The following is a 27,078-nucleotide window of genomic DNA, read 5'->3' as shown; positions in this document are numbered from 1 at the left end:
TGAGCCCCCCTGCCGCCGGGGCCCGATTTCGTGCGGCCCCTTGGCTTGGGCCCCCCTGCCGCCGGGGCCCGATTTCGTGCGGCCCCTTGGCTTGGGCCCCCCTGCCGCCGGGGCCCGATTTCGTGCGGCCCCTTTGCTTGGGCCCCTCTGCCGCCGGGGCCCGATTTCGTGCGGCCCCTTTGCTTGGGCCCCTCTGCCGCCGGGGCCCGATTTCGTGCGGCCCCTTGGCTTGGGCCCCTCTGCCGCCGGGGCCCGATTTCGTGCGGCCCCTTGGGTTGGGCCCCCCTGCCGCCGGGGCCCGGTCGCAGTCGCGACCCCTGCGACCCCGGTAGGTACGCCACTGAGTTCGGCTATACGGTCTATACACCTAACTCACACCCCCCAGATTTCAAATGGCCAAAGAGGGAGACTTCTGTCTAAAGGGTAGCGGCTGGAGGTAGGGGCTTTCCAGAGACTTTTAATGTGAGTGATGTATTTTAATAAAGATCATGTGATACTGTTTGACTACCTCCTGGATTTTTATGGCCCCATGCTGCACACATATAGGGCTCTAAAGGTCCAGGGCCAATTTTAATCCCTGACCTGCGAATGGGAGTGGTAATTCTGGTTAAGGGTATGTGAGTGTGCGCTCCTGGCATCTATTTGCCCCAGAGAGTCTTACTCGGACACTGTCTATGGGCATCTATGGGCTCACTTGTACTGTTTGCACAACGAGTCAGGATGTCCCCAACCTCATTTTTTAAACAAACGCAATACAATTTAAACAAATACCACACATTTTTACATCCAGTTTGCAGTAATCACTAGATCGCGGTGTGTTATCACTCCCGCCAACAGGGTGCCTGCGGCGGGGAAATGTAATGGAAACATGTGGCTTTATTTACCAAGATGGCCTTTGCTTGTTTTTAAAATACTTTAGAGCTCAGTTTGTGTCAGTGTTTTTTTCATTTCTTCAAATTTAAAGGGGAAGTATTGCTAATAAACAAAAATGCCAAACCGTTTGCTTTCATTAGCAAAATGTTTATTCTCTCCCAGCTGGGGGAAGAATCCATACAATACGCAGGTGGTCTGTACTGCCATGATGCCCAAATTGTCTAATTGTCTTTTTCACCACTCCTTTGCTGATTATTAGTTAAAAAACTAAAGACCAGGGCTGGTTTTAATTCCCGGTACAGCCATGCAGACTGCCGTAAAGGTGCTCTGTATGATGGAGATAGCAATAATACAAAGAGTGTTACCGGATTTCCATTACAAAGATATTTAAATCTCAATGGAAATCTAAAAGACGGTCACATTGTATCCTAAATAGTTAAAAGAGATCTACTACTAGATCAATGCAAGTCACATAAGCTTACGGAAGCTGACCGCTGCTCCATTGCCAGCCATCAAAGAAAGACAGATTTTTCGTCTAACTTCCCAACCCAATGGTTCCCGGGTTACTACTTTAGAAAACATCTAAATCAAACTGATGAATCCCAGTGACATTCACTTTCCTGCAATGCTAGGTATATTTATAGCGTCATTCAATTAAAAATGATTTACTTGATTTTTGTATCCATTTTTTTTTTATTTTAAGAAAATAAAACATTAAGAAAGCATTAACACTATAAATCCCAAATACGTTTGTAAGGAGAAGAATGCGGTGGGAAAGTCTAGCCCACTCACTGGTTCCAGCTTGTCCCTAGCTTGGTCCTTGCTGTGCCACTGGCTGGTTATTTTACTGTAGGTTTACTTGGACATACCTAAATTTCAGGGCTGGGGCAGGCCAAGTTGCCCCCCATGGCAAACCCTATGATTTATCCAATGTATATTTTGTAATATACAGTAGACTAGAGTTGGTGGAACTGTAGGGTATGGAGCACAGAGCACAGCTTTCTTGGTGCCTTCTTGAGATGAAAATTGCTTTAGCCATATTAGTCCAAGAGAAGATGGAGTCTTTCGTCAATGTCGCACAAGCTTTTGGAACCTCAGAGGTCTCTTCTTCAGATAATGTTTTGTAGGAAATAGGAGTATCATATAAGCAAAATAAACCAGCAAATTCCAGGACCTCTGAAATTCTATAAACAGACCAGCAAAATTATGACGCACTGGAAGCAGGGAATTTCTGCACAGCTACAACATTACATTGGTAATGATAACACGCATAAAATTCTGGGCATAAAATTAGGATAAAAAAGAGACTGTGTAGCTAATTATTTGGCTTCCACGTTCCCAGAAATCATAGCCAATTCGATTGTGTTTGTAGCGTTTGCTTAAAATCACCAGTCTGCAACATGTTTACAAGACAAATGCTGGAAACGAGAAAGATAGGGGTTTTTCCAAAGAAAATCAAAGTATTCGCAGGGGTCACTGAATAGGTCAGGAATAATGGAAGAGGCATTTCTGTTCAAAACAAGATCCTGATAACATAAATAGAATTTTTGTCATCCAAACATCAAACAAAATTCCTTTCTTAAATGGTATATTGCACTCTTGCTCATACACACACAAGTGCACATCCATGCTCACACACAGATACACATGTACACATCCATGCTCACACACACACGTACACATCCATGCTCACACACACACAAATACACATCCATGCTCACACACACAAGTACACATCCATGCTCACACACACACAAATACACATCCATGCTCACACACACAAGTACACATCCATGCTCACACACACACAAATACACATCCATGCTCACACACACAAGTACACATCCATGCTCACACACACAAGTACACATCCATGCTCACACACAAGTGCACATCCATGCTCACACACACAAGTACACATCCATGCTCAAACACACACAAGTACACACCCATGCTCAAACACACACAAGTGCACATCCATGCTCACACACAAGTGCACATCCATGCTCACACACACACAAATACACATCCATGATCACACACACCCAAGTACACATGCATGCTCACACACACAAGCGTCATTCTAGCGTCCTTCTGTTAATATATTGAATATTTGTATAAGTTATAGCTCTGTTATATTAACCCAATCTACTAGACAAACCCCCCGACTCCTTACAATACATAACAGTGCTTACAGCTTCCAGGTAACCAAGCGGTGTTTCATTTCAGCTCAACTCTTCAACAAGGTTTTAGATGAGAATATATTGGGAAGGTACGGTTCTGAAGACTAAGGCATTAAGAGCTTTTTTTTAATCCGGAGCAATGTTTAAAATAGCATCTATCCTTTCTTGGCTGCATACTAAAGCAATGTGTTTTTGCCACCTGCTTTTTTTTAGGACGGCCTCCAATAAAATATGATTAAAGCCATATTTGAGATCCCAGAAAGTGGCAACAGGCAGCGCTAAAAACTTATAGAAATGAATTTTTTTAAATTCTGATGGCTTTTGGGTTTGTTTTGGGAGTTTTTTTATTTTTAAGAGGGTGCGTTGTTATTGGTGAGAGGGTGATTTGGGGTTCTTCTCTTTATTTGTTTCTCCATTATGATAATTGTAAATAGTTCTTATATATCTTTTTGAAAAAGAAAAAAAATTACAAAATCTGATGGCATCGGCTTTAAGTTTTTGTTAAAAAAAAGACTCTAAATGAACAATTGTGCTATTCTTTTTTAATTATTATTAATTGGGGGTCCCTTCATCTGCCATAGGTCTTCTGATTTAAGTGCCCTTTCAGTACTCACAATCTGCTTTGGTTTGATGGTAAACTCAGGTATAAAGGTACATTGAAAAGTCTAGTACTTGTTGTATGGATGATCACAGGTCTGCATATCTACCAGGTGTTCTTGTTTAAGATGGACAGTCTCTCTTTGGTAGGGTGAGAATATTTCCTTGTTTGTATGATGATGAACATATGATAAAGCAGAGAAATGTCTTAATACTATCAGTCGCTGCACCCTATAGACCAGATGACCATATTCTTTTAATGTCTTTTTCGCACATCAGATTTGATGTCACAAAGTACATTTCTGTTTAGCGGTAGGGTTTAGCCTTTTTCTGTGTCTAACAGGTTCATTAGTACATCACTCTGCTTTACAGGACACTCTAATCCCCTCTGGCACTTAAACGTTTCAGGGGAAATCGAGTGCTTATTTTGCGGTTTCTACTTCACTTAATGTTACACTGACTTAAAATAGCTGCAGCTCACCTTCACGTTGTCAAAGCACAGACGGAAACATTGTCGTGGAACACCAACGATTACACCATGAGATTGAGTACAGGATCTGCTACTAGATGGTGGACATTTGGGGCAAATATAGAAAGCCATAGCCTTGGCTCACAGATAATTCTTGCCCCGAGCCTTCCTGCATTGTCCTGGGTGGACTAGTGGGGGCAATTAAGGCTGACAAGAGAAAGAGGGAACAATCGAACCCTGGCAGTCTTTGAGTTGATGACATTGCTTTTGGGCTTTAATTGCAACTCCGCATATCGCAATGAGCATGTCTAGTGTAAATCTATGCAGCACTTTCACCATGATCGGATCCATTGCATGTTCCTTTCCCAAGGCTTTATGCAACCCCTTTTGGTTAATGTATGTTGGAAAAGGCTGGATAGTGGAGATTGTCACAACTCTCTATATGTAAGATGGCCAGAAACATACAAGACAAATTTATTTTAATATGTTCTATTATTAATTATGCCATTTAGTTAGATGTTTATAAAAAGTGTATTTTGTTTTCACAACTTTATATATATAAACATATTTTCTACTGTTTTTATGCACATTGTTGGGATTTTGGGGGCTGTAGAAAACCGTGATACTCTCATATCCAACAAACACAGCATGTTGAAAAGTAAGACATCAGGGTAGGAAAGAAGGACAGAAGGATTCAAGCTGCAAAGGACTGTGACTAACAGTAGGACACTTGGGAAGTATGGAAGAGGTGAAAGATGGTTTGATACTCCACAGGGCCTTGTTACCCAAAGTGATGGGAGTTGGTGAGGCAGTGTATATTAATCGACTTTATTCACCACGCTTATATATATATATATATATATATATATATATATATATGCTCAGCAACCGCTGTCTTGTGGGGGAAAGGCTTGAAGTGGGAGCACATTAGCAGACGCCAGGCCATCTTTAAGCAATGGTGTCCTTTGGCAGGGCAAGTTCCCCCGGCGGTCATACGTGTTGCCTTGCGCATGTTCTGAGAGCCATGCCTGACCCTAGTCAATCTAGCAAAGCCATTGCAATCAAAGCTGAACCCTCCTTTACAGGTACGGTTCCCAGCAACTGGAATGATACCACAACCGGCACATGCAGGCGACAGGAACACACTTTTAGCTGTCTCCTACCGACAAGTCAGGCCGAGCCAAGCCTCCGAGCCAAGCCTCCGAGCCTCCTGTGACCCCGCGAAATCAGCACTGCAATTACAATCGTTTCCTGCCAGGGCTTGCTCTACCCGTTATGGCACCCACGTCAAAGCTAGAAGCTTTATTCAGAACCGAAACAGTTACTTTCATTTCGTGTAAGGAATTGTGGTGTAAGAGCGGCGTGCAGGGCATTATGTAGCGCACAGCTCTGGCACTGAAAGGGTTAAGCAACACAAGTCATGCATTTTTAACGGTATCAGCGCAACACCGACACAAACAACCTGCTCTCAGGTGTCTTCCCATCTGAAAACCACGCCGTCGAAACCTAAACGGCTCTCAGCGTTGAGTGCTTTCAAATGGGTCTCGCGTCCGTCCTAAAGAGCTTGCACTTGACTCCTGTTTCTTGCGTTAACCCAATAGAGCCTATTTTAGTCAACCCCAGCAGTCTGAAGGAGAAATCTGCCGCAACTCTTATGGTTTGTACTTGACACCATATTTAGTATGTTGCAATGCGGCTAGCCTCTATATTTCATATCCGGTATGTTGATGGGATTCCTTGACGATCCTTGCTTTCCTTTTTGGGATGTCTTAAAGTCCCTTTGGATCAGGAGGTTGTCAGAGGTTGTTTTACTGAGAAGGCTTGGGGGAGCTGTAAGCTGAAGCCGCTCTCTAAATTCACTTGGCATTGATGAGGACCAGAGATGCACAAGGCTGTATGAAACCTCTTTAACGCCAGAAACTATCGTTTCTTACGAGGCCAATCCACAAACTTCCACGTTTAACCCATTCACCATCGCTTCAACTTAATTCAGACTGTATCAATCCCTAATGGAATTAGCAACAACTAACAATAATTTAAGCCCTGTGAGCGTAAGGAGGACTCCTTCAACCCTCCAGGACTAAAAGGTTTACAAGCTGTCAAAGAGGATGATTGAACCCTTTCAGTGCTAGAATGGACAGAATGGGTTGAGCTTTTCCTAGTCAGAGCACTGGCCATATATTGCTTAACCCGCCACTACGTCAAAGTACCCCATATTTGGAGAGTCCTATAGCTATATCGCTTACCAAGGAGCTGAATCGGTGGGACTGCTTCGCATTTAACCCACTGACACTCTCAAACAATTTAAAGCCTTCTCTGAACATCATTAATGAGACGCTCTAAAGTTTGGTCAGAACCCGCAAATATCCACAAAAAAATATACACGTAAAAAGGCGTACACATTCATGCTGCTAGAATAATAATATTATATATATATATATATATATATATATATATATATATATTTACTCACAGAGTCCATTGCACACCATTCCGAATATTCCAAGCCCGGTGCTAGTAACCAGCAGTTTTCATACAAACCATTTTCAAAAGATGGTCAGCACTCCAGGTCTTTAAATTGACAATTTCATTTTATTCAAAGTCAGCAATGACTGAAACGTCGACTTGACTTTGAATAAAATGAAATTGTCAATTTAAAGACCTGGAGTGCTGACCATCTTTTGAAAATGTTTTATATATATATATTTTTTTTTTTTTTTATTTATTTTTTTTAGTTTTTTTTTATTATTTTTTTTTTTGTAGGAAACTAACTTGCTTGAGTTCATGAAAAGCCAATATGTGAATGTTACAGTATGAAATTATTTATAAGTTATCTGATTTATGCGATGAAATAAACACTTTTTGATGAAGCTATTTTTTTTTTTTGCTGAATGTGCAGATTCTATTAAGCGTGCTGTTCCACTTAGAGTAAACATTCATTGCACTCCAGTACGATGAGCAATTAAATCTTAGTAGATTTGTCATTTTAAAGGCTAAAGGTTTAATTTATCAGTGCCTACAAGGCAACAGTTTTTCAGTGCCTACTCTTTTTATTCATGAAAAATTATCAAAAAAATAAATAAATAAATATATATATATATATAATGAAATAATAATTTCTCGAATTCGGTTTAGTATTCCACAGGACTGTAAGTTATTTTTGTAATGCTTTATTTAGATACAAAAATGAATCAGAATAGGTGGAACATCACCTTTAAAGTAACAATCATGCTTTTTGTTCTTGTATTGATCAGTGAAGCATGATGAGTTTGCTTCACTAATCATTAAGTGAAAATCAAGTAGCATTAGGGGCTTAGGTGCCCTGTGAAACTCTGAAAGCGCCTGTGGGGATTATATATATATTTTTAGATATAAAATTATTTTAAAAAAAGTTAAGGTAATCAATGATAATAAAAAACATGGTTCATGTTCCAGAAATGTCTTTAAAAGTCATTATTATAAAAACCTAAATACCATATATAGCCCCGTGTTATATCATATACATTAAAGTAAATCCAGTAAACGAATATATTATCATCTTTACAAATTCCATCAGCTATGGACTCATTCACATTTGTGTAAAAACTGCAAGATTACATTCAGGTAGCATATAATAAGTAGTGTAATATAAAGTGAATTACTATGCTAAGCAATATTTACAAACAGAATCTAAATCTTAGATGTTTTTTGTGATTGTGTGCCGATAAAAGCTTGGCAGTTTATAAGATTATTGAGAATTTAGAAACACATATCCCAGCCAAGAACCTTAATTATGGAAGGGAGAGAACGTGCCGCGGCCCTCTAATGATGGAGGATCTCTTGATCATGCCTTTGTGCACAAATATCATCACGTTGTTGCCAAACCAGCCTGCGGAGCCGAGATACAGAAGATAATACAGTGATGGTTTAGCTGCAAAGCGCGTGCCTGAGAAAAACCACAATGCCCTACTTAGCATAGACACCTGTCTGCTCAGAAAGCAAATACACCTTTGTCAAATGAATGATCTGATTGGATGCTTCCGAGTGCTCTCCCATTGGCTGCAACAGCACAGGCATCCAACTGATCTTACAGGTCTGTGGAGCAATTGGGGAGATCAGAGGATCTCCCCAAGGGGCCGACGATCCCCACTGCTTGCAAGCGTGGGACATGCCTATCAGGACTGTCCGACAAAAAATGGGATACTTGGTAGGTATGCAGTTAGTATTGCGATCACATCTTAGGGTGATTGGGAAACTTCTCATGATCCTACGGTCTCAGTTACATATCTAGACCCTAACCAGTAAAGAGTTAATTATAGGGACTCTCCTAGGATACCAAATGAAAGCTCTATACCTGCACCTTTCCACTCTGTGGCCTATTATCCACTTTGCCAGGGGCCATAGACTCCATTGTGATTTAACCTCCTATGCCTGTTATATATTAAGCAGGCTAAAGTGTGCTACAATCTTCCAGCTCCTCCGGGCCTTACTGAGGATGATGAGAGTTGTGGTTTCCGAAACAAAGTCAGCTTTAAACGGTTCATGTAGCAAACGTGTCCCGCACCCCATGCCATTGCCTCCCTTTACAATATAAATTGGCTTCAGCTTTTTTCCAAGTTCAGCCCTGAGAACAGTCTGCCCCTAACATAGCAATACAGAGTACAGGAGAGGGCCGCTTCCTTATATGGGCACATCGAGTCATATCGTTATTCTCGTTTCTCAGGAGCAGGCATGGGAAGCCCCGGGCTACACAAGTACCATTTCAAAAGCTGGGAAGCATCCATTTCCCACTAGGGAGTAGGATGTCACCAAGCACCATTCCAGATGTGAAATAATGTCCTTACGGCTCTCGTGTGCATTATACACAGTGCTATTTTAACGCGTGGATTTGTGTCGTTTTTGTTTTCCTTTGCCCCGCAAGCTTCACGTACAGATTAATAATAAACCTCTTTAAACCTCATTACTAAAACTGAACTTAAAACAAACTCATCTGTCATTAACTAGAAAAAAAGCATTCTAGCGGCTGCAGGGCTATAAACATATACATTATATATTAATATATATTAAATAAAAGCAACATTTAACTCTCTGAGTATTGTGGCCACGGATATAAAAAATGGTAGCTGGCAATGAAAAGGTTAATTTTATTTTATGTCTGTTAATTGTGAGCGTCCTTTTCTTGTGTTGAACTGATCTGACTGTTGCATGCTGCAAGACATTGTCCCCCGTGACCTTGCAGGCTTTTTTTGGTAGCCTAAGGGTTAATATACTATATTATTCCATATACCATGGGGTGCCACAAACAGCATTAGTTGGAGGGTTTCATAGAGGATGCCTGGCAGCTCCACCCTCCCTGTTCTTCCTTGACATCCCTCCCACTGTGGAGTATCTCAGTCTATATAGAGGGAGTGCATACTCAGGGGGAATTTGGACTGTCCCAGCAGTGAGCTGTACAGGTTCCAGACTCTGACTCCTTCACTTCATCCTTTGCTTTAGTAATTGGACATCTGTAAGTACTTGCTGGATATACTTAAGTGGACTTGGATACCAGTTTCTCAAGAAACAAGCTGATCTGTTGTAACGTATTAATAACTGAATGCGTACTATGTAGTCTTAGCTATCTTCAATGGTTTGGTATTAGAGGCGCTTAATGTAATTAATAATTAGTAAACATAAATGGTAATAAACTTATCTTTCATGTATACGATATATATATATATATATGTATATATATATATATATATATATATATATATATATATATATATTGTGACATTCAGCTGTTATTGTGCAATATTTTTGGAGAACGCTGAACTATAGAAAACAGTTTTTTATGGATATTAATTGTATGTGTTTTGGTAAGCCCTTTAGGATATAAATGCTTTTCAAAATCCTGCTTTACCATATGTATATAATGAGAATAATTATGTGTACTGTATGCTTATTTTAACATTACTTACACAACTTTAAAAAAAAAAAAAGATCATTGCACCTAAACAATTTTCTAGCTGTAACAAAGTTGCAAAAGGGTTTTCTAATGATACGTTTGCCTTTTAAACTTAAACTTGGATTAGCGAACACAACGTGCCATTGGAACACAGGAGTGATGGGAGTGATAAGTGGCCTCTGTACGCCTATGAAGATATTCCATTCAAAATAATAATAATCATTTGCTAAATTAACAACATTTACACTGTATTTCTAATTCATTTCATATTATTTTAATGGACAAAACCTGCTTTTATTTAAAAAAATAAGGAATTGCTAAGTGACCCCCAACTTTTAAACAAGTATATATATATATATATATATATATATATATATATATATCACAGAGATACGAGACACACATACAAGTTACTAGATGCCAGAAAGTAGTTATTTTCATATATCTGTTGATTATCACTATGCTCGCCGGCATGTTGAAGGAATTATCATTGTTGAATTGTGAAGCTGATATTATCTATAGCGCTTGGATTCCAGATGTGCACATTACAGACACATTTATCTAGATCAAGAAGCTCCTTTTGAAGTGCATATCGCAGTAGGACATACATTCCTAAACTTCATCACACCGGAGTCAACTTCCTGAGCCACAATTAGGAAAGGGCATTGACTATGTATGACTCCCAGTATGCTTGAACAAGCTTTTGGCTAGTTAGGGATGATGAGTTTTCTAGACTAGGACAGCTGGATCTCCAGGGGTTTCCTCTCTATGCCCCCTGTGCTAGGGTAGCCAACTAGCCTCTCCTTAGATGTTGCTGAACTGCTGCTCCCATTATTCTATGACCGACAGATGCTGATTGGGAGATGTACCTCAACAACCGTTATCTGTTGGTGGCCTATGGGCTTCGTATATGTTGATGACTATTGGACCCCACAAGCTTGCCATGAATCTTCTGCGTAGTAAGGTGTTTCATTGTACGCTTGCTTTTGATATTCTATAATTCCCTAAAAGGTATTTGTTATGAAGCGGTTATCGAGGCTTGAGAAGAACATGTCCTTATATGGTCGTGTGGGCTGAATTCGAGCTGAGAGGACCATTGCTCGCAGCTTCTTTGAACTCTGTATCCCAATATATTCTCTGCAGCAGTTTTTGTTTTGACATTTTGCTTGGCTTATCCATTTGCTTCTTTAGCACAACATCCGTAGAGCTTTGAGCTTCTTTCTGATAGAACACAGTATTTGTAAACTGTTTACTGTTGTCCAGAACAACCCTGGCAAGGTCCGCAATTAGGAGACACGATGACACGATCTGTAGGAGATTCAATTGAATTTCTTGGGTTTTGGAACCACGTATGAAACGCGTTAAGTAAATAAATTAAATTTGTTACATACCTCAAAATAAAGTGTTTAGATCCATGCAAACATGTAGTGGTTTTCCTCGGCTCTTCTCTCCCAAGGCAGATTTGTCACACCTTGATATTATTGATAGGTTAGACTTGGGTTATCAGATAACAATAAAATACATTTTCATTTATGTTTGAATTTCTAAAGAGTTTGATTTATTTTTGTGGAAAAACATTGGATTGTTCCGTTTTGTCCCCTTCTTCTGGAAAGCTCAGTGACTGAAGCGGCAGATGTAAATTGAGTGGATTATATGGATTTTGGATGGATTTGGGCCTTGGGAAACAGCCCCTTTTGCCCTGTAGACAGGATCCTTAGAGTTGTGTTGATTTTTTATAATTTCCTATACATTGCAGATCTAGAAATACTTGAAATTTGCTAAGTGTCTGCAGAGATTACGTGAATTGTTTCAGGTCCCGAAGCACTTTGCTTCTCAGGATAACAGGGCAGATCTGTCACCATTATTGGTGTGACCCCCATGCATTACTTTGATCTTTGCTCGTACTTTTCCTGTCTTATCCTTAAGCAGATCTTTCCTTTGAGTCTGGTCCCTAGTCTTGAGATTGATTAATTACTTTCAGGATCTGATGGGTTTTCCTGGACTTAACTTGGAGTAGCTTTGTCTTTGAGTTCCTAAACTTTGCATACAATGCATTTCCTTGGTTAATGTGATAATTAAGGACTACAGAGCACTGATGTATATAGTCAGCTTTATAATGAGAATATGTTTTTTAAGTAAAACCTCTAAGTTTATGGTTTGTTTTGGCCGTATTGGTCTAGAACAGTGAAGACATCAGATATTTATTATCAGTTAAGCAACATGGAGGGGTTCACACACGGTACGTTTCCTGTTATAAAGATCTAGTAAACAGAGAGAACGGACCTAAAACAGCGAGGAAGTGTGGGCGACATATGTTAGGATAATGCGGAATACGGTCACAGTTTAAATACGAAGGGTAGAACGTTCTTAAATATGCATCAGATGTAACCAATGGCAGCCCTTTGATTGATTTGTCTAATGCGGCCTCCAAGATATCACAAACTGGGGAGGACTATCTATAGAGTATAATAATTAAAGTTTAGGGATTATCTTGTCAGAAAGGGAACACTTAGGCTGTGTGCCTGAAGACGGACTCCGTATAAATATTATAAGTACTTTAGGACAGGCCGCTTTGAGTACTCCAGCTGCTGTGTACTATAACTCATATGACACTGAGCCAGCCAGCAGCTGGGGTACCATCGATGGCACATCTCAGGTATGTGTGTTTCCTTTGATCTATAAAAGCGCCTTCTTGAATAGCGTATCTGTTCACGTCTGAAATGGCTTAATTGGCCTGTGCTCACAAAAGACCCTTAATTCTTGACAGGACAGGAAAGTAATAGAAGGCGATGGCCGTGATCCAGCTTTGAGCTTTAATTTTATTAATTTGCCATCATAGTCAATTTATTGTTGAATATTTGATCAAAGTTAGGCAACCTGCAACACGCAGCTGCTTTCTGGATGAGACTAATGGGAGTAGTAGTACATTTAAAAACAACTGAGTTCTTAAGCAAACTGGATTATGCTGACTCTTATAATCGTACCATGAGGGAAAAAAAATCATTAATTCACTTTCTGCCCTTTTTTTTTAACAGGTGACAGTCAAAATGTCGCAAAAACCAATGAGTGAAGATGAAAAGTTCCTTTTCGTGGACAAAGACTTCATCAACAGCCCGGCAGCTCAAGCCGACTGGACAGCCAAGAAATTGGTCTGGGTCCCCTCTGAGAAACATGGATTTGAAGCAGCCAGCATTAAAGAAGAAAAGGGGGACGAGGTGGTGATTGAGCTGGCAGAAAACGGGAAGAAAATAACAATGAGCAAGGATGATGTCCAAAAGATGAACCCCCCAAAATTCTCCAAAGTGGAGGACATGGCGGAACTCACCTGTCTCAACGAAGCCTCCGTGCTGCACAACCTGAGGGAGAGATACTTCTCTGGTCTTATTTATGTAAGTCGCACAATACACCTCATCACACGTCATCGTTTCATGTTAGAACATTCAGGGCAGCTGCAGCACAGAGTGTTGGCATCATGGTAGGCCATATAGAAACATAGAACCATTCAGCCCATCTAGTCTGCCCGTGTTTCACGCGCTAAAGGCTACGACCATAATCAGTCCTTGGTCTCGCCTAAAACTCAGGGCAGCTTTATGCCCGTCCCATGCATGTTTCACTTCCCTCGCTGTATTAGCCTCTACCACTGCTGATGGGAGTCTGTTCCATTTCTCTACCACCCTCTCAGTAATGTAAACTTTACATTATATCTAAGCCCATAACACTCTAGTTTTAGTTTACGACCTCTTGTTCTCACATTTCTCCTTATTTAATGTAAACCTCCCTCTTGTAAATCCCTTTAAGTTTTGTTTTGCACCACATTAGAAAAGCTGTATAAACATTGAATGCAAAAAATAAACCTATAAGCCTGTAGGCAATTACTCGACATTAATGCTTCCGTTATAAAATAGGTTGTCTAGGCTTATACAATATTTTTGGTATTTCAACAACTCCTAATTATATAAAATGTACCTGAAAGGGTTAAGGGAGCTTTAGGTTTTAGACCTGGCAAGGAGGTTACTAATGCCAGTGTTATTTCATGCATCAAGTTTTGCAGACTAATCTCATAGTATCAACGTGATATTTTTAAAATTTTGCCCCATATATCGTTTAGCAGGAAAAATGGGCATGTTTTTCCCATGACCATTTTTTGGAGAATTTATAGCAAAAATCACTTTTCATTAAGGTGGGGGAAGGGTGGTTCTCAGAGGCAAATGGTTCTGTATGTAATAAGAAAAATAATAATAAATAATATGTAGGAAAGATAACTGCCAATTAAATTAAAGTGTAAAACACAATCACAGCTTTTAATATAGTTTGCCTGTCTACAGGGCATACATTAAATAAATAAAAAACCAAAAACAAAATGAAAAACAAATGTATTGTTCACCCTCCACCACTTCTGCTGGGATGCTCTTCCACTTAACTACCTCCCTTTCAGTAAAGTGAATCTTTCTTACATTACACCTTAGCCTCTGACCCTCTTGTTTTATATTATGGTCTCTTTTGCTCCTTTCAAATAAACTTCCCTCCTGTACTTTATTAAATGCCTTTTACGTTTTTAAATGCATCTATCACATCCCACATTTCTCTTCTTTCCTCCACGGCGTACATATTATTGATGGTAGTTACCGTCTTGTCCTGTGTTTTGGGAAGATGTCCCAGAATTATAACAATCTTTACAGAATTCCACTTTTCCCGCAGGGGCAATAACGTTTATCTGTGTTTTCTTATGTGAATTTCCTGATCTGAAGTTATGCCTGCCAATGCTGACATGCCCAACAGATTGTCTGCCATGATCTTGTGCCCTGACTGGGAAGCACGGGTCCCAAAAAAAAATCTTCCCACAATTAAGCCAGTCCTAAAAACTGTCCTGGCCACCTATTATTTAATTTAACTCTGTCTTACATGAAATAATATTTTATGTAATATAATATTTTGATTAAAAATAATAATATAATCTATATAAAATATATATAAGCCATATTAAGATAGAGGAGAGAACTGAGCCATCCGTGTCCATAAAGTGAAACTATACGTACGTCTTTGTAAAGACATATTCTAAAGACTATTCTAATGTCCAGCATTTTGGAACCACATAGGCTTCCTTTCTCTCTTTATGGGGCTACCATTTCTTCTATGTCAACCACTTGCTGGCCATGGTGGAAGATAACACAGCCAATACTTAATGTCATAATTGACCGACTTTTATCCAAGTGTTATCATAATGAATCTAAATTTCCAACGTGAAGGCTTTTTTCTGAGTAGACTCCCATGCAACATGTTCTTGATACTGTAAGTTTTTCCCCAGACAGATGTTACGTAGTGTCCGTATACTGGTTTCAAAACAAGGGTCGCAGTAATTGTTTTTACTGCAGGTAATTATCACCAGTATCCTTTTCTACTGGTACCATTTAATTCTAGCCCCCAAGGTTTCCTTATCAGAGATACCTTGCCAAGTGATGGCTAAGAGAACAGAAGTTAGTAGAAGTGGAACAGAAGTTAGTACTTGAGCTAAAAGCATATAAACAACTTCCATGTTAGAGATGGTATATTAGCCATAAAATACAACCATCAAGACAAAAGGGCTTTACAAAGGTGGACAAACCCACTCAAACCGTTGTCACCTTTATGCAGTCTCCATCTCTAACTAATTTATTTGGTAGAAGGGCTTAATTGGGTGTAGATGACATCTTTAGTTGTCCAACATAGATATAGATCTGTTGTTGAAGTCGACAAGAAATGACAGGTCACAGATATGCTAGTAACTTATGTTATTTTGGAGTTAGGTTCTTAGAAGAATTAGGAATGTAACGCTTGTCTCTTAAAAACACTTCTAGTTTATCTTTGCCTCCTAGGTTTAGGAGCACCGTGGCATCTATGTTCGCGTGCCAACGGCGCAAGGCATTCACACATTGTGATCATTACTAAATTGTAGGCGCATGTGTTCCGCTTCATATGGTTACTTACATCTTCTGTCAGTTTTGACAACTGGCCTTTAGGTTACTTAGTGTTTGGTTACAGAGTACCCTACCAGTTCATAAATCTGATCCATGACTATTATGCAAAAGACCGGGAGTGATAATGAGCACCTCAGTAACACGTCAAGACTTTTGTCCTCCACGTTCCTCAGACATAAACCAGCTATGTTCTGTCTGCTTCTGAATACCGAGCAAACCATACATACCATCGCTTTAAACACGCTCTTTGTTTTCCTTATAAGGCCAAGTAAATCGCGATCTTTGTACCCCTATGCGAAAGCAATTCTCAGGTGCCAAAAACCGGAATTCCAAACAGAATTCTCTTTTCAAATGGTAACAAATTTATAGACTTATCAAGAAAAATATTTGCATTTTGAACTCTGGACCTTCTTTTCTAGTCCCATATAATATGTTTTAATAAAGTAGATTTTTAAATCTCGATTGTATGAGATCTCCCGGTGATATTTTCTTTTTTTTTCGGGGGGGGGGTTAGAGACAAAATCTCAGCAGCCGGGGAGGCTTAGGTACGAGAAATAGTTATTTTTAAATTTAAATGAAATAATGTGGATCTACCTCATTCTACAAACATTTGAAAACACCTAATGTAATACATACATTACAATGTAATAAATGTATAAAATATATATATATAATATAAATAGATGATAAGATTATACTAAAGGTTGTTTTTTCCTTTTCTTTTATAGACATATTCTGGGCTTTTCTGTGTTGTGGTCAATCCATACAAGTTCCTTCCAATTTATTCAGAGAAGATTATCGATATGTACAAAGGCAAAAAAAGACATGAAATGCCCCCCCATATCTATGCCATAGCAGATACGGCGTACAGGAGTATGTTACAAGGTAAGCTATTCTGTGCCTTCGATGATAACATTGTACATTTAGGGTTGTTGTCCTCTCCAAACACAGGATAAAATGACTCCTTCCTGTTTTCTCATGGAATAAATAAACAGCAATATCTTTATAATATAATAAATTCAGGGTAAATAGACATAAAAAGTTAAACACATTATTTCAAAAATGTATTCATAAAATAATATAAACATAATAACAAACAAAGTAAACCAATAGCTTTTATCGTATATGATCAATTAATCATGGAGATATCTTATAGAATATAGAAAGTTCCATAGTACATCATTCAAGGTAATTTGAAGGTTTTAGGGGTTTTTTGCTCATTGCGAAAGTAAGTGCATACCGGAATGTTACTGGCCCTTTAAAGTATAAATATTTCCATATGTTTTTCTGCCGAAGGGGACATGGTAAGGAATCCATGCTGGAAGTCTAGCTGTTTTCCCAGCGTGATGCCACATAAAAATCTACAGAGTGACATTACCGTCTCCCTAACACGAGACTCAATGGCCAAGAAAACAAGCCGTGAAATGATTTCCAATCGATGTTGCCTTTTTTGGAGGGGACCAGACTCTAAACATAAGTAAACTATTCATTTGGCAGGATGGTAGCAAGATGAAGGCTTTCGTAGCTTTATTATGGTGTAGTTAATGAAAGGTCTTCCAGAAGATACCAGATGTTCAAATGTCAGGGATTTCTTTCCAATCAAAAGTGAGCTTTTGGGTGTTTAAAAAGAATGTTTTATAAATAACTTTAGTCCCTATTAGCGATACAAAGTATAAAGAAAAATGCCTCTTTTAAAGTAAAGGGTATTCCAGACATGGACATTCGACAGACGTAGCTGAGGATGCCTGTGAGGGGCGAATTGAATAGTGAGGTTGTTGGTTCTTTAGTGAAGCGTAATGGGGTTTGGTTCAGCGATGTGTTTATCTTTTGTGTTGCCCAGGGCAGCGCTATATATGTCCCCTCTATATGCCCTTACACACGGCGCGTTGGGATGTGACATCATATACTGGTGCTCTTAAAGGCACAGTTGCACAGCCAAGGGGACTACTGGCCCCCTGGACCTAGGCTAGGATACATATTACATTACATGCGGCTGTATGTAGGTCCTGATAGTATGCACACTATGGACCATCAGCCCACCAGGTGCCTGGATAAGAGCCCTTTCTTGACATTTGTTTTCTTAAACGGTGGTTTTTTACACCAAGAACAGAAAACCTCTGATAGTCTAGCTAGTGGGATCCGCACCCATGGAAACAAGTTTAGTTAAGTCCGAACGTACAGCTTTCATATTTAAAACGCGTCGGGTTACTGGCCTTTATCATCCAGAGTAAGACGTGAGGTCTATCTTGACTTTAAGTACTTTGCCTATAAGGAAACCCAGTCCCATGCACAAAATTAACTAGTTTTTGCCTTTTTTAATATACACTATAGAGGCTCTGGAAACCTTGCTAACCCCAAATAATATGGAATATGACATTCTTGGAGGAAAATTAGATTGGAGCTGTGTTATCTGTTATACATATATGGCTCATTTCTAGCTTGCTTCGAAAGAAAGATAGACAATGCATTTGATATAATAGCGGCGTTGGTCCTTACTTTTTGTGCACTCAATGGCCAATTTGTTAGATGATCCGTAGAGTTAACGAACTGATGAAAAGTCACTTGCCTTCCTCTTAACAAACACTTTGCTGCTTGACATGTGCGAAGAAGAGATAAGGCCGCCAGCATTTCAATGGCTGGGCTGTGTTATAGTTTATACCGCGGGAGGAAATATCCCACAGCACATGTCAAATATAGCAATAAATATATTATAATCCATTGAAAACGAACACAGAAAGATGTATCCGCTAGTTTCACAATTTAGAGTTTTGGCATCTTTAATATTAACAGATAATTAACTGGAAAATGTTTACAGTAATCGTAAAAATAAATATTGGATGAAAAAGTGGTTTGGAAGGTCAGTTAAGATTACATACTGTAACTATTTCACTTATACAGACAGAACATTTATATTAGGAATAGTCATTAGGGCTTTGCTTTAATATCCATTTGGTTTTCTCCGAATCATCCTCGCAAATAGAAATAGTTTACGCTATCAGCCATGGCTTAGATGGTTTAAGTAACATATGTAATGGTTCTTACTTCAGGGAACAATTAACAAGCAGAACGCTGGTCCCTGTTTACGTTTCCTGTTGTATAGAAGATTCTTCCCAAATGACTCCCACACACTAAATATTTTCCAAAGCCCCCGCAGTCCTTAGAGGCGCATTGTTATAAAAACAGAACCATTATGGCTGCTATACTATTCAGTCATAAACGTTATTGCCGTTAACGTGTTTTGACATTTGAATCTGTAATTAAATGATGATTTGCTTGTATTTTGTAGCAAAAAAAATGTATGTAGTTAAAAAAACAAAAGAAACAAACAAAACGTGGGTATGAGGAATTACGCTGGCGGGAAAATGTGGCTTTTAAGAGCACTTCCTGTGGATTCAGCTCAGGGGGGTTTTGCAAACATGAAAGGAAATGGAGAATGCAGACGATAACTGCTTTGCTCTCTGGGCAGGGGGGCTTCTTGGTTTGTTCGCTATCCAGGCCCTGGTTCTGGTCACTAATAGACATCTCTAGGAAATCTCCTGGTTTGACCTGAAGTCTCCAGGTGAAGTGCTGCTTCCCCGGGTCTCTTGGTCACGTTCCTCTTTCTGCGGGGCAGTGGAGCCACGCCCATCCCCTGGCCGACTCCTCCCTTTTCCCAGCCCATGTAAGACTCTCTCAGTTAGCTCTGCCCTTGTGCACAGCTAGCCACGCCCCTCACGCCACTCCCTCAGAAGATGGAGAGCTCTGGAATGCCCTACCCACCCCACTCAGTTCTGACGCTGACCCCCTATGTCCAGGTCACCCCCCTTGGGCATCCATGAATAGTAAGGACGTTTAAGACATCTTGATAGTTGTGCTAGAAGCTATCCAATCAAATTAACGTTCTTTTAGTCTCTTGCTTTTCCAGTGCTACAACTCCTCCTCGTTTAAATAAATATTAAACGTGGCATATGTGGCCTAAAGGTCTTTTTAGAATCTAATACCACAAGAATATAAAAGGCTCCCGCAGTGTGATCAGATAACAGTCTCCTAATTATGACAGTTCCTGTGGGTTTGCTTGATAGCGCCAACAAGGAAACGCTACGGTGAAGCTTATTGTTAAAAAATATTCTAGTGTTTTCATTATTTATATTGATATTGATTTTTACTGAGCTCTTCTCGTTTACGTACACCAGTCTGGTAGGGGCCAAGGGTGGCAATGAACCCAATGGTGCCCTGTCCATTGGCACACAAGCCTGTAAAGCATAGTGTTTTTGGAAAATAAAGGGAGGTTTGGGGTCTTTAATGTGTCATTAAATGCAATAACAACTTTAAAAATGAAGGTACCTTAAAAAAAGAAAGCTATATCACAAAACTGAGCAGAAGACCACACGTATATTATACATATCATACCTAAACAGGGAACGTGCTATCCTGGATTATCATATCCATGTGGCTCTCCATGATCAGGTTAAATAAATACCGCACTGCGATGGAGAGGGGAGATGTGAGGGAAGCGGGTGTGCTGGCATCTCGGGTGCCCCCCCCTAAATTAATGAAGCCCAGTTCAACCTTTATTGTATGTGACCACCCGACGCAGATCCTGGACTGCCCCTGCCCCTGCTGGGCACCAGCACTCTCACTCTCATCATACCTCCCCTGTCCATCACACCTACCTTCAGCCAGCTCATGTAGCTGGATGGCAGTGATGGGAATTGTAATCAGACAACAGATTGGGGCTGAAGGTTGCCCAGTGCCAACCCCTGATCTAGATAGCGGAACGTGGAAATACTTTACACAGAGATTGGTCCCAGTTGCTGCCTTTTATGGTGAAGCTGCTAAGGGTCTGCATCCTCATGATAAACCATCAGATTATGTTTGTGATCAGGCAGAAATAGCTGTTCTGTTGGGAACTGGAAAGCTAAAGTTGCTTGTAGAAAGAGAACACACTGCAGCATTTTCAGTGTCTTCATTACCCATTAGAGCTCGCCGGATCTTATAATCCATATTAATATAAAGTATGCAGAACTCAAAAACAAAGATATTATATCAACTCTATGAAACATAATATTTTCAAACTCCAATTAGAAGCTTGTTTGCAGGGATTCTGTACATTTCTTCTTCTTCTTTTTAATATTACTCCAATACATATTTGCTACTTATTAGGAATAAAAAGTATGGCGTATCTTAACCGGCACACACTTGCACCTCTTCAAACCGCTACCAATTGCTGCCTTTCCAGAGTAAAAAAGAGAGCCCCTCCACCCCCCGATTTCCAACAAAATAAAGGCCCATTTTAATGTTAAATATTTACATTTCTTTAAAATTCTCATGACAACTTTCTTGCAAAGTACTTTAAACAAGGGGGTCCTGTCATCGTCTTGTAGAGGTTTGACTGTCTAGGCAGAATGCCGTGTTACACCAACACGTAATGCACATATATGGTCTGCTGGCCTCCAGCCTCAATACTTGGAGAGACAACAGAGGCAAATGGGAAGTAACATCTACGAAACAAATGTCAGAACCACCCCCGGTATTATTGTTTTAATTAAAACTAGTTTGTATATATCATTATAAATATAATGTGCTAGTGCAAGTCATTTGTTGTATTGTGTCTTGCGAGAAACACTACTGGCTCATGTACCGTTACTAAAGTAAGAATGTAATTCTGGTTTCATATATATATATAATTATTGATTGTCTGGGACCCTATGGAACCTTCTTCTCTTCTTTATAACGTTCTCACAGCTTGGCAAGCGCCGTGCATATAAATATTACTGATGGCATCTAATGGTTCCGCGTGGTCAGACATTTCCCAGTGGACCTTCTATGGAAAGTGTCCAATTCCTTAGGTGCTTCTGTGTAAATAAAATAATACTTTAGAATATCGTGAATATCGGTATAATTACATAGTGGATGATGTACCGAAGCTCTGGCAGGCTTTGTTCCAAACATCTGCTAGAACATTAAGAATGAGGTTCTTAAATGCACATTATTTTTATCCACTGGACGTAGTCCATATTTTTATTAGGATATTAAGTCACTTAACTTTCTTTTTCTTTTCCTTGCAGATCGGGAAGATCAGTCCATTCTGTGCACGTGAGTATATTGTGTCAATCTTACTTTGTCCAGCTGAGCTGCGATTGCGAAAAGTTTAGCTAAATGTTGCTCATAGGTGAAAATCATTTAAAGCCCCCAAATTACCCACACTAGCTGGAATATATTAGACTATAATCCTGAATTACTGAAATAAATGTTTTCATATGTTTGCTTTGGAAAAGATCTCCTATATTGTCACATTTGACTACAGTGATGTTTGACCTCATTATGCTATACTATAAATTTAGACATCCTCGGAGATAACATTCTTTCTGCATGAGTATGATTGCTCTGTTGACGATCAGCTAAATGTTCTTGATATCAAAAAAGTACTCATGGAACATTTTAAAACGGATCATTTTCGTGTGGACAGAACTGGAGAATGGAAGCACTTATCCGCTAGCAGGCAGATGGATAATATCAAACAAGATAAAACCTATAAAGAATACATCTAAGACCGACTCTTTAAAAACACACATCGGTACTGATTTTGTCCAACAGAAAATGAGTAAATCGTATTCATTTCAGTACCAAAGCTATATCTAGGGCTATTGTTTGCTAGGATGGGTCTGAAAGACACACAAAGGCATTGCCAGATAGCTCAAGCATGCCCTCCTCAGTGCGGCACGTGGGGCATCGGACCCTCTTGTCCTGTGGAAGTTACGGCTTTCTTCAACTCTATAAAGACTTTGGAAATACAATTGTGTTTGTACTACTTTACAAAATGTAAAGAATAATAGTTCAAAAGAGAAATGTATTTCACAGGTCTCCGCTCTAGACATTATTGTGACCTTTAGTGCTGCAGCATGCTGTCATGAGTTTCTACCCAGCAAACATTCTGATCCCCTACACAAGACAGACCGAAGGGTTTGGGTCCCAATGAGATTTCCCTATATGCCCTACTCAGTCATTTTTAACTCCTTTCTCTGGCATGTTATACCCTATTCTCTCAGCCTCTTCTCTCTGGGGTAACTACCAATAATCTATGTGACAGGCATTGGACCAAATGTCTTGTATGCACCAGTTGATGTTCTTAGGCTTGTCATGGACACTGTTGCCCATCTATGTCCATCACTGCTCTCCACTGGTTTAAATTCTACCTCTTGGCAAATGTATAGTATGTATAGTACAAATCAAACTATTAAACATAGACAATAAAATAATATAATTACTTTATTGGCAAAAAGTTGCATCAATTTTAGCCAGACGAAGATCATAGGGGTTCCAGTCCAACAGGGTTAGCCTACCAGTTGTTCTCTAGCTGTATCCATGTTTCTCAGCTACCTATAGGCACACGCCTTATATTCGCCTTGATGCATGTTGTGGCTGGTGAAATTATACCCTACCACTTTTACAACATTGAATAAAGAAACGCTCTTTGAATGTAAATAGCAGTGGGAATGTTAAGGAGCTGTCACACGGTGCAAGGAAGAGGATAGTATTGAATGCCTTGCAGCATAGTAGCACAATTAGAATCAAATGATACCATATATGGTCAAACGCCAAGGGATTTCCAAAAATGCCGAGAAACAGTACTTCTTTCCTGGGAGAAAGGAAGTACAATTCGAGTCACTATGACCACAGGCTAACCTTTAACTAGTAAAACAGCTCAATGTTCACAAAGGAGAGCTAAAATGTTTTGCTGCAAGATATATATGTATTGGAAAAGCTGTAATAAAATGTCCGGTTCTACTGGAAACTTTGGCATGTTTCCCACAAGATTTTTATTTTTATCTGCAAATTCCAGGACCATATAAATGGAAAAACACAGAGATATACAAGCAAGGATTCCTTAAACATCCACATTCAACACAATGCCTCATTTTTATGTTTAGAATGGTTCCAAACCTAGTCAACCCAAAATTAAATGTACGACAATCAAGGAAATATTTAAAGGGGCTTCATAAGGGTCATCTAAACAGGGCGCGGAACACAAAAAGAAATCTATATGTTTCATAAGCAGATATACTAAGAAATGTGCAGCATTTCATAAATCAAAAGAATAAAAGCATATGTTTGGGGGATCTGACCCTCATTCGTGATATCGACCAGTGTCAGCATGTACAAATGAATGATTATGACAACTGGCATAGAGCAACGCATGTTGATGATGCATGAAATAGTGCAAACAGAAGAGAATACAGCATATTCTAGCAGAACGGATATTCTTTATATGCTCTGCCGTCTCTGTAAGCACTGTTTAGGTAATCGAGACCATAGCTGCACCTCCTTATTCGTATTCTAACATGTCACGGTAATGCTAGATGTTTGCAACATGCATATGATTAAAGAACGTGCGCTGATAACAATGTTCCTAAACATATGAAAGTAGCCGCAACAAGCCAGACCACAGACTATTAATCCAGAACCAGCGACATCCATTATCCCTAAATAAACAGTATGGGAGCTTATATAAACACAGAGGCCAGACTATGCAGCTTCAGAATTAAAACTGTTTATACGACATGTTGATCTTCTTGTTATGTTCATTCAACACTCAACAGGATTAAATCAACCATGGTTCTTTTTCATATGAATAGACATTAATCAAATGAAACGCATTATATGTGTGGTTATGTAGACGTACCTCCCTGTTGTCCTCTTTTTGGGAGGGACAGTCCCTTGTTGGGGCCAGACTCCTTCTGTCCTTCTTCCATGATGTCTCTTTTCTAGGCGCTCAGAACGTTTGTGCAGTATGAGTGTCCGACAGCCCTAAAAGTCACGTAAGGAGCTAATCCCCCATCCACTCGTACATATACATCACATTTGAAGAATAGGGGGTCCCATCTGATTCTGGATTATGTCAGCCTTAGAAGAGGGTAGTAAGAAGGAAGTCGGGGGAGGGGTTGGCACCATTCAGCCTGGGGGGGGCAATCCAAATGATAAAGTGCTCCAGTAATACAGAACATGATCCATCCAGTTCTGCCCAAAAATATTTACAGAAATGAAGTGCATAGACAACCAATTGGTGAAAGGATCCAGTTGGGGTGTAAACGCTGTGTATTTTTTACACTAGACACCCTGGTGGCTATATAGGGAATTTTAAATTAAATCAGAGCAGCCAGGTCAGGTCAACTGAAGCCCCTTTTCCTGGCCCTTTTCTGGTGGAACAGGGCAGTTATAATTTATCTTGGCAGGAAAAACCTAAATTTAATCACAAACGTTTATTGATTACAATTAATATAACATTTTCATAAATAACCTGCCTATTGGGGAACCCAAGGCCGCTAAATAAAGAATTTGGCTAATAATTATAATAAGTAAACTTGATGATGCTAAAAACCGATGTAGTCATCACTTTAAGGGGCATAATACAAGTTACCGGATCAACACAATTCGGTTTAATTTCTTTTAATGAAAAACCCATCAATCTTTGAAATGGAGAAGAGACATCAGCGCTCATTAGACAAGCATTTTAGGCGCCATTACTGGCAATCAAGACAATAACATTCTTGCCGAACTGTCTTCCCTTTGTTTTCGAGTAAATTAGCTCATGTCCATAGGTCTTCTGTGATCTCAAACCAAGTAGACAGATCAAACAAGGTGGCATCATACTGGCTTCGCAAATTACTCTCCCGCTCGATTATAAATAATATATAAATAATAATAATTATAAATAATGAGCTGGATTCAGCGCAGGGAGTAAAACCATCACAATTTATTGGATGGCAATCTACCCATAGAATGAAGCGGCAGAAGGTGAGATGACCAACAGTGATACACATTGTATCAATGAATGAATTTAAATGTATTTGTTTCTGTATGAGGATCGTTATTAAGTTACAAGCGATAGACTTATCTATAGCATTGAATTAAGCCCAATGTCGCTCGTGTTATCCATATCAGGATTAACAGAGGGCGGTTACACAGAGAAAGGGTTCCCAGCAGGGTTTCTCGCCTGGGTTTCCATTTGGTATAGTACCGGACCCATGTTTGTTTGTTTGAATATAATGCCCATTTAAAATTATATCAGTATTAATGGTTGTCTAATGAGTTCAATTGTTATGGTTTTTTTTTCCAGAGGTGAATCCGGGGCAGGTAAAACAGAAAATACCAAGAAGGTTATTCAGTACCTGGCTGTAGTGGCTTCCTCTCACAAAGGGAAGAAAGACACCACCATAACGGTAAGCAGGGCTCCCTAAATCTAAATTATACCCGTACCCCTTACCTGGTTACCCTCGGGGGATTGTTACCACAGCACCAGCTCTTTCTTCTCCTGCCAATTTACCGACATGTTGACCGTGGCTTCCATGTTTATGGAACAGTATAGCCTACGATAAAAATAACTTTAACGTGCTTCCATTTAACATTTATTGCCTTACTTTGGAACCCCTTTTTTGAGTCCCCGCAAACCTAATATATATCTCTAAAAAGCCAGCGGCACTGCACCTTTACTGTCCCTCTAAGGTGAGCAAAGCAGCGTTGAAATCATGAAGAATATACGTCTCTGCTTGTCTACCGATATTCAAGCAGGGATATCATTATATTATTTGTAACCTGGCCGCCATTTTAGCTCCTTGTTAAGAATGACCTACTACTGTTAGCGGCTAGAATATAAATATCACTTAAATGATGCTTTCAGAGGATTGCCGAGCCGAGAGAGAAATCTCAATGTATCCTTTCTGGTAAAATACCAGGTAAAATGTATGTGTAAGCAGCGTAGTAGGGTATATAACATATTCTTTTAGTTTGAGTCGCTTATTCTAGATTTCAATGCTTAAAACACCCTGTATAGTTGGCAGGCGTCAATATGACATCATTATGACATAATATAAGTTTGTTATCATCAAGTGATTGCCTCTTATTGTGTTTTGTTTTCCTTCCAAGCGTCATTTTTGTTATAGTTTTATAAAACAATAGGGTCAAAATGTATTTTTATGCAAGGATAATTCTGACATTTGTTTTACCGCGTTATTCAACTACAGCAAGGCCCGTCTTTTGCATACGTGAGTAAAGTAGATGTGAAGTGTGTGATGCACCTGAGTGGAATCCTGCATGCTA

The 27,078-nt window shown here is 39.5% G+C and overlaps 1 protein-coding gene across 3 annotated transcripts in view; it reads left to right on the top strand.

Moving 5' to 3' along the window:
* Positions 1-9,502: 9,502 nt before the first annotated feature.
* MYH11 (myosin heavy chain 11) overlaps positions 9,503-27,078 on the top strand; it is a 40,825-nt gene continuing 23,249 nt past the window's right edge. For 2 of the 3 annotated variants that reach the window (XM_053471812.1, XM_053471814.1), the window contains exons 1-6: positions 9,503-9,610; positions 13,084-13,437; positions 16,731-16,887; positions 22,050-22,077; positions 26,099-26,201; positions 27,003-27,023. In XM_053471812.1, coding sequence (XP_053327787.1) covers positions 13,096-13,437; positions 16,731-16,887; positions 22,050-22,077; positions 26,099-26,201; positions 27,003-27,023 — 651 coding nt within the window. In that variant the 5' untranslated portion in view covers positions 9,503-9,610; positions 13,084-13,095. The remainder of the gene's footprint in view (positions 9,611-13,083; positions 13,438-16,730; positions 16,888-22,049; positions 22,078-26,098; positions 26,202-27,002; positions 27,024-27,078) is intronic. The other variant, XM_053471813.1, reaches the window with a different exon arrangement.

This window comes from Spea bombifrons, chromosome 7, assembly GCF_027358695.1.
Source record: "Spea bombifrons isolate aSpeBom1 chromosome 7, aSpeBom1.2.pri, whole genome shotgun sequence".
Classification (NCBI taxonomy): Eukaryota; Metazoa; Chordata; class Amphibia; order Anura; family Pelobatidae; genus Spea; species Spea bombifrons.
The sequence above is the reverse complement of the archived record's forward strand: the minus strand, read 5'-3'. Positions and strand labels throughout refer to the sequence as shown.